The sequence below is a fragment of the Triturus cristatus genome, chromosome 7 (genome assembly GCF_964204655.1).
Source record: "Triturus cristatus chromosome 7, aTriCri1.1, whole genome shotgun sequence".
NCBI classification, from domain to species: Eukaryota; Metazoa; Chordata; class Amphibia; order Caudata; family Salamandridae; genus Triturus; species Triturus cristatus.
In genome coordinates this window covers 374,086,654-374,098,818 of record NC_140590.1, presented here as the reverse complement: position 1 = coordinate 374,098,818, position 12,165 = coordinate 374,086,654, and the positions used below count along the sequence as shown (strand labels likewise).

General features: G+C 44.1%; 1 protein-coding gene and 1 non-coding gene across 2 annotated transcripts in view; both read left to right on the top strand.

The window, feature by feature from the left end:
- ATG12 (autophagy related 12) overlaps positions 1 to 11,856 on the top strand; it is a 29,011-nt gene extending 17,155 nt beyond the window's left edge. The window contains exons 3-4 of the mRNA XM_085616548.1: positions 5,597 to 5,659; positions 11,226 to 11,856. Coding sequence (XP_085472674.1) covers positions 5,597 to 5,659; positions 11,226 to 11,285 — 123 coding nt within the window. The 3' untranslated portion in view covers positions 11,286 to 11,856. The remainder of the gene's footprint in view (positions 1 to 5,596; positions 5,660 to 11,225) is intronic.
- LOC146809711 (small nucleolar RNA U13) lies at positions 9,377 to 9,475 on the top strand. The gene has a single exon (XR_014967109.1). It is a non-coding gene; the product is annotated as a small nucleolar RNA U13 (small nucleolar RNA).
- Positions 11,857 to 12,165: the final 309 nt, after the last annotated feature.

Sequence of the window (12,165 nt, the reverse complement as noted above, 5' to 3'; positions counted from 1 at the left end):
GAAGGGGTTGACCTGTTGGGTGTGTTGTAATCAGCATCATCTTGCCTTTAGTCAAGTTAATTTTGTTGCCAGAATACTGTGAAAAATCATAAATTATCATTATTACAGTGGGCATAGAGCCAGCAGTTGGGGTTAAAGTCATCAACATGTCGTCTGCATATAAGAGCTGCCTAGGGTTACCTGCTGACATAAAAAGACATTTGATTTCTTCAGAGAGATGAATGGTGATGGTAAAGGGCTCAAGCACCAACAGAAAGAGCGGGGCTGAAACTGAACACCCCATCTCATTCCTCTCCAAATCACAGTTTTCTCAGGCAGTATATAGTATTGCAGTTTATTATAGCAGGAGAAGCTTTGTACAACCATTTTGTCAGTGCAATAATGTTCGGCACTAGATCTATTCTTGACATTGAGTCATAACAATTGGATGTAAAATGAGAATGAAAATTACCAAAACCTGTGAATAAATGCAAATATGCATCCAATCTAGCTTGCTGTTTTGATGTTGCGTAGTCAGTGCCATTTGGCAATGTGAGTCTGAGATTCCCCGACAATCAAGGTCATTATAAATCTGTTGGATAAATCTGATGCCTGCTTTCTACTGTACTCAACATTGCTCTCATCATGATATCTTATCACTTTCTCCTAATGTGATGCTTATTTCTGAATCCGTTTCAAGCTCTTCTTTGTCCACTACCTCTGTAAGTTCACTAAACAAGGTCAAGGGGGCCTTTGAGTGTTTCTCCTAAGTGCTATCTTCTTAACATTCATTTCTTTGTTCATATTTACTGATATACTATTTGTAACAGAAACCTCTAATCCTGACTTTTTCCTTGCTATTTCGCCAGGTTATAATATAAGTCAGTCTCATCTCCATCCGTAATGATAATTTTTCAAGTAGCTGAATCGCTTCTGTTTACTATTTCTTTTTATCCCACTTCTTCATTTTCCACACCCTTTTTTTTAATCAATTTACAAGCCCACCACCAATTTTGTGTCTTTATTAGCAGGCTTTGTGATCCCTTATATATTGAATATGCTAACATGATGGTATTGGGATACTTAAATGTTTGTATGGAGAACATTAACCACCCTGGGGTGTCATTCTTTTGCCACTTTGGGCCTGAAACAACAGGTAAATCTGGCTACACATATGGCTGGCCACCTTTTGTATCCTAGTTTTGTTTCTGGTCAGTTCACTTCGCCATCCCAATTAAAATTACAGCTCCTCTCTTAACATACTTTGGTTAGTCTATCCAAATTGACCCCACAGTTAGTTAGGTACTGGCTAAAGCTACAAAAATGTTTGCACTAGCTCTTTCACTGGCTAGTTCTAGTTATGAAATTAGTCTGTCAGATGGTGAAGTTACAGCAGAAGGGTATAAGAACTGGATTATAGTCACACTGGTGCCTCTCCCCATCACGCAACACCCAGGGGGCATTCTCCTACGCTCCCTGCAAGTATTCATGCACTTACCCACACCCAACACTCACTTCACCAACTGCAGCCAACACCCCACTCTCTCACACTCACAGTCCTGCAACCATCCACACAACACTCCACACTTGCATGCATGCTCCTCAACACCTCTCACTCACTAAACACACCACAGATCCAGGCCAGGACTTGCTGCATGACAATGATCCTGATCTACTTTACCTCACAGTAACCTGGCTGAAGCCTGAATCGTTAGCTGACATCTCCACAGCCGTGTCCCCCTCCACCCACCGGCTCCAAGATTGCCAGAAAAGACAGACTTTACAAGCCCGGCGGCGGAATCACCATAATCCACAAGAATGCCATCAGCTGCAACACATCCGTGAAACCGCCGTCTTGTAAAATGGAACACCTGTCGTTCAAGCTCCACATCACAGCCAACTACACCCTTAGTGGCACTCGTCTAGAGACCACCCAGACTGCGCAACAACTTCACCGACAGCATCACAGACATTGTTGCACCACTCCACCCCAATGCTAGCAATTACATCCTACACGGAGACCTGAACATCCACCTGGAAGACAACGCCAATCCCAACTCGAGAACAGTCATCGGACCCTTGGAAGCCTTGCCTCTCCCAACGAGTAAAGGGACCTAGCCACATTGCTGGACACCCCCTGGACCCTATTTTTACCAATTTATTCAACATCCAAGTCAACTAGCCCATACCAGTCCCCCAACAGATTATATTATCGTCAAATTCATCATCCCCATCCTAGTCCAGTGCACATGCACCCCTGCCAGACCAGCCCGACCAAACTGAAACCTCATCACTGACAAGGAATGAAAAACCGCTGCCAACACCCCCAGATCCGAACACAGCAACAGCCTATTCAAAAGCCATCAAGAATTTCAACAATTGGATCACCTCCTGTACCAACTCCCTGCCCCCTTCCCACCTAAACACAGCAATACAACAAGATCCAGACACCAGGCTAGTTGGTACACAAAAGAACTCGGACTGATGAAACGCCATTTCAAACAATTTGAGTGCAAATGGAGTTTAATTTGGGACAATGCAGACAGGAGCACGCTCAAATCTGCTCTAAGACGCTACCACCAAACGATCTGGAACACAAAATGTGCTGCTCTGACAGAAGCAAAGAAATCTTCAGCATTGTGAAAGATTTCCCCTCACCATTAGCCACCTTCAACCCAGTCATCCCCTCACAGGACCTCTGCAACAATCTCTCTCAATTCTTAAACAACAAAATCACTGTAACTTAAGCTCGCACCCCGACCTGATACTCGCCAAACCCATCCAGATCTTATCCAAAGGACCAAAGCTAACCACATTGCCTGCCACCACCATGAAGTCCATCGAACCACTGCCCCAACCACGCATACTCCAGTGGACTACAACTCACCAGCACCATGCTGACATCCATCTGAATGCCTCCACCTCTTCCGTGACCTTTCCAGATGCTTGGAAACATGCAACTGTCCTCCCATTGCTGAAGATGCCTTCTGTAAACCCTTCAACGCTTGCCAACTACAGACCAATCTCCCTGCCACCATTCCTGGCCAAGGTCTTAGAGAAACTCATTAATAGGAACCTCAATGAATACCTCAACGACCACCAACTCCTCAACACCTCTCAGTCTGGTTTCAAACCCAACCAAAGCATGGAAACTGCCCCCATCGCTGCCACGGATACCATCCACATGACTGTGGACAGAGGCGAAACGGTGGCCCTCATTCTCCTGGACTTTTCTGCAGCATTTGACAGAGTCTCCTACCCAGTGCTTAATTTATAAATTAATAGGTGCTGCACCCAATCTTTTACTCAGAAGCTGTCTCTAGCACTGCAGAAGGTCATGTTGCCGAATACATAGGTTGCGTAGTCCTGATTCCCGTTCAGACATCTTTAATCCATGACCAGGCTCTCACTCCTGCACATTCTTTTTCATCTCTTGTTTCTCCCTTTGTCACTTTTTTCAGATTTTCTCTTTCTACTGCTATCTCCCTTATGTCTGAGGAGGTAAAAGAAAAGTACCCCTGAATAAGTGTCATTGGGCCATACCTGCACGCACCGGCTCAAATTGAGTACTGCTCTCCCATTCTCATCGAACGCCAGCAGGGCATCATAATCCAAGGACACTCACTACAGTGGATTTGCTCTATCCTGACTGGAAGGACCCATTAAGTCAGGATGGCATTGCACACCTTGGACTCCTACCACCTCATCTGCTGGGTTCCACAAGTTTCTTCCCTGAGTCTGACCCTATTCAACACATACATGATCCCTCTAGTTCACTTTATTCGCTCTCACAACATCAACGTCCTCTCCTACGCTGACGAAACGCAACTCCTTCTCTCCCTGATAGATACTATGCCATTACACAGCTCAAGTTCAATGCCTGTATGACTGACATCGCCCACCAGATGAAAGCTAACTGTCTGAAGCTGTAGATTGGTAAGACCAAAATCATGATCTTCGGGAAGAGCACATCTGAGTGGGCGGACTCCCGGTAGCCAACAGAGCTAGGACCGACAACACCAAGAACCTATGGATCATCATCAACAGCAAACTCGACATGATTGCCCAAGTCAGTGCTGTCACCACTACATGCTTCCATGCCCTGAAGAGGCAGAGGAAGAATTTCAAATGCCTCTGTCAGCACCTGGAAAACTGTCACGCATGACCTGCTCACAAGCAGGCTGGAAAATGAGGACACCCGCTATGACGGGATCAACAAAAAAAAAACTCATCAGAATGCTGCAGATTATTCAGAACTTGGTGGCCAGAATCTCTCTCATCCTCCCAAACGGCACCCACATCACAATATATTTTTTTGCAATATGCGATTGGTTGGATTAGGGTTTGACTTTTTTACCCACCATCTTGAAACTCGTGAGTCTGCTTTGACTCGAGAGTTTATCCCAACGCGTAGAATGGTCAAGTCACTCCAGAGAAAATACCTCTAAATACTGCGCATGGCTTGTGACGTAGAGCTGACTGATGAACTCACCAGTGCCCATTTTAGGTGTTGGATACGACTGTCTTTTTGAGCATGACTCGCGAGTTTAGGCAGTGTAAAAAAAATACATATATGCAAAGCCAAACACTAAAATGAGTGTCTGGTTTTGTTTGGAAGGAAAGCGATAGGGAACAGGGCTTGGCTATCGGCTAGGGACTTTACCCAACTCATGCCAGGCAAAGACCGTGCAGATCGTGGGTTTGGTACCCAGGGCAGGCTAGGTGCAATGCTTGGCGGTAGACAGGCCATGTACTAAGTCCCAACTGTGCATTGCTAAATGTGGTGCGCAGCACCAGGGGATGCAAATTAGGTAAATCATAAAAAAATGAAATTCACTGAAAAATTTAAAAACTGAGTTATGGGTCTGGGTCAAACGCGTAAAACCACTTAAATTCACCAGTTATGGGTTTGAATGAACACAACACATGCTGTAGCTCACAGTATCCGCCATGAACAAAGTACCTATTTTCCAATACTTCACACACTACAAAAAGCTAATAGAACAACATGGTGGGTCCTGGGAGTTGTGGTGTGCCTTGTGTGTATTTATAATCCTAACTGGTGAATTTCTATGATTTTATGCGTTTAGGCCAGGGTTATCTATGTATCCGTGTGAATGTAAAAGAGAGGAAAGAGCAGGAAGAGTCCCAAGAAGCAACTAATCACTGGAAAGGTATTTTTAATATATATTTCTATTTTTTAAAGAAATGTTGTAAACATTCAAATGTTTGCGTCCATTGATAAATTGAGCTTCATTTTCACCTGTGGAAAATGTGAGTCAACAGTTGATTAAAGGCAAATTCAATTTCTTCTTTTTGTGTTGAGTGAATCGCAATGTCATTCAACACCATCATGTCCTTGCTTTGTATTTTAAACTAAGATGTTAATGACAGAACCAAGAATTGTGTCCCGAATAACTCTGACATCTAGTTTCTGCTTGTAATTCCACTGCTTTTTTGTGTTTCAAGTGGGGGACTTGGTAGAGTGGTTAGTGCTGCAGAAGGCACAGATTCATAGTCTTGATGAGCAACGCTTCACCTCCCTCAGTGCCCATGTAACTATTGATATCTGCTCTAAGCATCTCTTGCCTGACTCCTTGGTTTCTTTCTCTTGCAGTTCATATATGTGAACCAGTCTTTCGCTCCCTCTCCGGACCAGGAAGTGGGCACTCTCTATGAGGTATGGTCTTCTATTAGATAGGTACAGGCACATTGCCTTTGGTTTGGACTTGAGATTGCTTTCTGGTAGCTGCTCCAATGAAACTACCAACTCCAAGCACTGTGGCGTGATACCTCTAAGTTGAAAAAGTAATTTAATGTGCAATTCTTATGTCGCTAGTAATACACACAATGTCTGAATGTGGACTACACTTTCAGACTCAAAAGCATCTTTTATCCACGGAAATAGACATAAAGAATTTGATAACTGAAAAGAGCCATTGACTGCTTGTTCCTTGTCGTCTCTTTACAAGCATTAACTCAAAGATCTTGAACTTTATTCGTGCGACTGGTATATTAGAGTCCTCTTTCAGTAGTCACGAGGACTGCCAGGCTATCTTCATGCAACGTTTTAAAAGTTCAGGGCCCGGATTACAAATATTATGATGCGGCTAGTAAAAACAGTTACCGGCTGTATCGGAATTATGAAATTCACATTTTCACATGAGAAAAAAACGGAAAAGTGAGAATTGCAGTGAAATCCGGCCTCGAGTTGCCAATTCACCTGGTAATTTCTCATATCTAAAGGGGGCCCTTAAGGTTCACTAAGTAATGGACCATATTTTATCCCTGGTATTGATAGTTCTAAGAGTGGCAAAAACCTGGTCCATTTTTTAGGCCATTCATAATGCAGGCTTTAGGGCCTACTTTTTTAGAGTCCGACAATCACGATACCTACCGAAAAGTGGTAAATGTCTTGTATACTATATTGAGTGCATTGATGTCACTGGCGCTCTTAAGCGTGGTGGGTGGAATGTCTGCAATTGTTTGGTGGATGTCCCTGCCCACCGGCTCTAAGTAAGTAAGAAGATTTCTGCTTTTAAACTGAAAAAGAAATATGTCCATTTGGGATTGCAACAACACGGCATGCTAGGTTAAGTACATGGCTTATACTTGTATGATTGATTTATTTGAAAGGGCAGCTCCGCTACAGATTACTTTGGAATGAGTACATCACATGTACAATGGGGAATTGGATTGGCCACCATGTTGTATTATCACAGACACTCAGGACCTCCGACCTGGGGTGCAGCTGTTGAGCATACCAGAGGATCCTAATAGACCAGACACAAAAGCAACAATATATAAATGATGCCATGTGCAGCCAGCCGACTCGTATCACTGGTTCCAACTAACCTAATATGGCCATTTTAGAAGAGCTGTGCGCAAAGGATGGCAAATGAGGATTTTCCCCTTTTTGAATGTGTTTCTCCACCCTGCTTGGTTACTATGGAATCCGGCGGTATATTAGCTTGTGTGTTCTGGTGAACATTAATTAGATCTTCACTTTGTTAAAACTCTTCAACCTGTTTTCAGTCACAGATCCTAAGGGCTGGCTCAGAGCGTGAAACAATCATATGTAACAAGCATCGGTAAAGCCCACTGGTCACGCCTATTGGCTTTCCTTATGGATTTTTGCCTTTGTGTCCAGCATCCCAGAGGTTCTATAGCATGGCTGAAGACAACAAATAAAGGCCCTGTGGCAGAGCATCTACAAAATGATTCAAGCAATTTTATCATTTATCAAGTAGCGTCGATAAATGAAAAACGTATTAACACAAAGGTGTTTTGAGTTTTTTGAAGTTCAGGTGGGGGGAACAACACTGAGGGAGCAGGTGAGGAGAAGCATCACAATGGACATAAGTAGGGCAAGCATCACAAAGGATGCTGGTGGGGGGAAGCATCACAAAGGAAAATGTTGGCGGAGACAACAAGAAGGGGGTGGGTTTTTGTAAGCAACATGGAGGGTGAGGAAAACAACATGGACTGCGGGACCAGGTGAAAGAAGCAATGGGGCAGAGAGAGCAATGTGGTATGGGTGGGGGAGAGGTACGTGGGTGAAAGAGCAATACTGTAGAAGTACACAAGGGCAAGTGCAACATGCACATGGGTGACAGAGTGCCCCTAGAAAAGTACACAAGGGAGACAGCTGGAAAATACATTCCCTCTCATACTGAGCTTAATCCAAAAGTGCAAATAGTGCTTCAAAGCTAAGATTAGAAGGACACAAGTAATGCATCCATGCTCCAGAGGAGGGACAAACACAAGAAGAGGAAGGAAAGCCCACATTGCTAGCAGTCGAGCAGCAGGCCAATGAAAGTGGCCAATCTGTAGTCACGCTCTAAGGCCACTGTAAGCTGACAGTAGGTCCTTTAGCCAACAAACAGCTTGTGTGGTTTGGAATGCCAGACCTAAAAATGCATTCAGCACGCAGTGTACGTTTTTGCTGCATATCGCCCTTCTCTTTCGTAAGGAATGTCGGCATTTTGAGATTATTGAATGCTTGGTAGGTCATTCGCTATTCAACTTAAAATTCTGTTTTCCTTCTGGTCTCTCCTTTTTTAGGTCTCACCTTGGCAGCGCATGCGCTGTCTCAGCGAGACCTAAAGTCATCTGTATGCTGGCTTAAACTTCATGTAATCTGTTTTTCCGCATCCTGTTGGCTTACTTGTGGTAGTGTTGTTATCTCCCTTTCTGTTGGCTGTTGGTCCTTTGCTAACTTCCTTGTATTCCCGATACAGCGGTGCCTAACTACAGTGTTAGTTTGCTCTGCTTGCACTTCTTTTAATTGAAGTGCTGTGTGCCATCAGTTTTTCATGCTGTAGCCTGCCTTTGTAATTGGAGACTTTTGAGCAGCTGGCTAGTTTTTGCTGTGTGATTCCTATGCTCCTCCACCCCACCGTCTCGGCTTTCACTCCCCCTCGGTCACAGAGGGGGGTTGTGCTGCTGTATGAGGCATTTTTATCTGCACGGCTCCCTTTCATGAGCGCCGTGCTGGTTCTGCTTTCATTCTTGTATTTATTTACCCTGCTCCTCCACCGCTCTCTCTCCCCCTCCATTTCAATCAATCACGGGCTCCAGCATCACAGCGGAGCCACGTGGACAGGAACAGAGGGCTGTGCAGATAGTCTCTCACGCCCTCGCTATAAGGCTGAAGAGCTGTCTGCAGAGACCGGTGTCCCTGCCTCGCCCGTTGCTGAAAATCACCGCTCGCATCGCTTGTTTAAAAGCTGTGTTTTGACTGTCCTACAAGGCTGTGAGCCTTTGAGGACAATCAGCTCAGCGCAAGCTCTGCTGTGTAAACAATACACCGCAGTTGACCCTGTACCCTGCAGACTTGCCCATCCTCCCACAGCGGCGCACTCAGAGCGCCTTGTTCAATGCAAACAGTGCGCTCTTTAAGCGGAGCCATTTACAGGGTGGTCCGTACTTCCAGAACTTGGGTACTGCCCTCAAAGCTCCTCATTCTTTGCACGGAGACACGGAAGGCGCTGCATGCCCTAAGCTGGAATATTTATATTTCAGCCCATGTTTCCAGAGCGCGGCCATTACACTCAGTCAGCTAGCTCCTCGCTCACAACTGAAGACAGCCGTCCTAGTCTAGCGCCTTGCACCCAAAGTGCAGTGCGCGCCAATGGAAAGGGATATTCACAAACCTACTAGTCTAGGTTCCACGAACTTCAGCTTCTTGTGGTAAAGTGCCAAACACTGGAAAAAAAAGAATCCAGCTCTCGGTACTTGATACTGCGCCATTGAAAGACACCACCAATAAGAATCAGAGAATGTCCATTTGTTTGATGACGTCTGACTGGCTTATAACAATTACTGCTATGTCACTTAAGTGAGCTTCATGAGAGGATCACATTCTCTAGTGTTACTCTGTAGGCATGAATTTGCGATCCTTATGGTTCTTGCAAATGATAAGTGTGTTTTCATGCATATGCGTGACGTGTGCCGTCCCATCTTTATTACAACTGTGCACATTACCCTTCTGAGCTAGAACTGGAGGTGCATTGTAATGATGGAGTATACATTGTGTTAAAGTAAGTGCTAAACTGTCTAAATCGGTGAATGGCGTTTTAAATTAAGTGTTAAATCAGTGTGAAAATCTGATCCTTGCTTAAGTTCATAATCTACAAATTTCAGATTAGAAAAAAACTGGTTTAGTAGCTGAGGTGGTTAATACACTTATTGCAGCAATGTAATGTCCTGCGAACTGATGGTAAAAACCCTACTAGATCCGTATCATATTTGATTGGGTATTGCACGTTTTTTTTTTTTTTTTTAACACAAGCACAGTAAAAGAGATCAGTTGGTTAAGCATCTGCTGCAAACATCACCACGTAAATTGCAAGGGATATTCCTGACTCCTAGCAAGCTTCAACTCATTCTTTTGATCTTTTGGTTTGGACTGTTTTTATAAAAATAATCATCATTGTGTCTTTATTTTTTATATATCAACCTAACTAAATGCGGCACTTTAAATTTACATTTGATAGGAAATTGCACATTTTTGGCTGTTCCCAGTATGTATTTCTTTGGACTCGGCACATTGAGAGATCACCATATGGATTACCACTGCATGCGTTTCCTTTAGAAACAATCATCTGCAATGCAAAAGGTCTCGCATGTACGCGTGATTGAGCTACTGGCATTGTAAATGACAATGCCTTTTATTTATGTTTTCGCTTTTAAAACCTAAAAAAAGGCTTTGTCATTTACAATGCCAATAACTTGAACTCGCGTAAATGCGAGATCTCTCTCTCTCTCTCTCTCTCCCTCTCCCTCTCCCTCTCCCTCTCCCTCTCCCTCCCCCTCTCCCTCCCCCTCTCCCTCTCCCTCTCCCTCTCCCTCTCCCTCTCCCTCTCCCTCTCCCTCTCCCTCCCCCTCTCCCCCTCTCTCCCCCTCTCCCCCTCTCCCCCTCTCCCCCTCTCCCCCTCTCCCCCTCTCCCTCTCTCCCTCTCTCCCTCTCCCCCTCTCCCCCTCTCTCCCTCTCTCCCTCTCTCCCTCTCTCTCTCCCTCTCTCATTTTCAACTCCTCTGCGCCTCTTACCACTTCACTTTCTCTGTCTTGACCACATTCGATTGTCAATATCTTGAGTTTTATTTCTTTCGTATATCTGTTTTCTTTTACATGCCTCATGGTTTCATTCTGTCCTCCTCTTTCCCTTCTCTCTGTCTCTTTGATGCTCCTCTCCTATTTTGATTGCTATTCCACTATCTTTCTTTTTCACACTTCCCCTTGTGATATCTTCTATTTTTGCTCCTGTGCGTGCAGACAATTTTTCTGTATGTCTCTCGAGATTCTGATCTATTTTGATGTCATTCACACTCACTCTTTATCTCTCACTGTGTTATGCTCACTCTCTCTCATTGTTTAGTCTTTCTCTCCATCTCTCCCTATACATTTCTAATTCTTACAATCCTTTTCTGTTTGGAAATCCATAATCATATGTCACTCATGCTTCCTCTTGTATCACTCTCCTTTTTCTATTTTACGTTAATATTATCCATGATTTGAACATTTTTTTGTTCTGACTGCAAACAGCCACCTGTCACAATTTCAAAATTGTATGTTTTGCACTCTCTCTCTCTTGTCTCGCATTATACTTTACCTTTCTCTTTCCTTTTCTGTTAGAACACCTGTTTTCGATATCTGAATTTCTCTTATCTGTTGATGTTGACTTCTCCTGGTTCGCCCACTCCTCCTTTTTGTCTATAATCGTCTTTCTCTTTTTTTTTTTACAGTGCTTTGGCAGCGATGGGAAACTTGTCCTTCATTACTGTAAATCTCAGGCATGGGGTTGAATACCCTGGTTGGAGTCAGACCAGCCCACTAAATGGTATTTCAGGCAAGGAGACTTCGAGGACATTGCCACCATCCCTGGACTTGTTGCTTGGAGACTGACTTTTCTTTGCCCTCATGGTCTGCAGCTGCTGGATCCATATTTCCTTGGCTTGGAGATCTATCTGTGGCTGGATTTTTGGTACAGAATCCCCCCTCTTAGGTTCTTGTGCCCATGCCCCATGAAGACTTGAAAAACTTCTCCCTCTTCCAAGGATCAGATGAAGGACTCCATCGCAGTTGTCAAAATCATTCACTGTGAACTTAGAAATGAGCGTACGAAGTTTAATAGTGTGTGGACCTGTGACAAATGCGAGCATACTGCTCACCGAATGCAGAATAATCGAGAGTCAAACAGAAATCTGCACACCAGTAAAAAGTGCTTTAACTGTATATTATCAGGTTAGTAATAAAATGACCACAATCCTGGCAAAAGAATCCTGTACTACATCATTGAGGTTCTGTGTGGTGGTCAAACATCAGGCAGATCTGATTTAATAAAGATAATTGTGGCATGTGCCATGCTGGATTTAATTTCCCTTGAACAGAGATGCAATACTTCGTACCCAGTCAGAGTATTTACGCAGAGATGGAGTGGTCATGTCTGAGCACCATATTCTAGCAGTGATCTTTAACAGAACACAGATGTCTGGTTTTGTTTCTCATCTGAGCGGTCCAAAAGATACAGCGTAGTTCTGTTAGCCTCTTTCAGGAAGTAAGTGTCAGATAAGGAATCCTGAAGGCTCGCGTTCAGAAATCGAGCATCACCCATGTAGTAAGGAGCATTCCACTTGGCACTCGGGAAGAGCAACCCAGGATCAACTATTTACTAGAAGGTAAGGG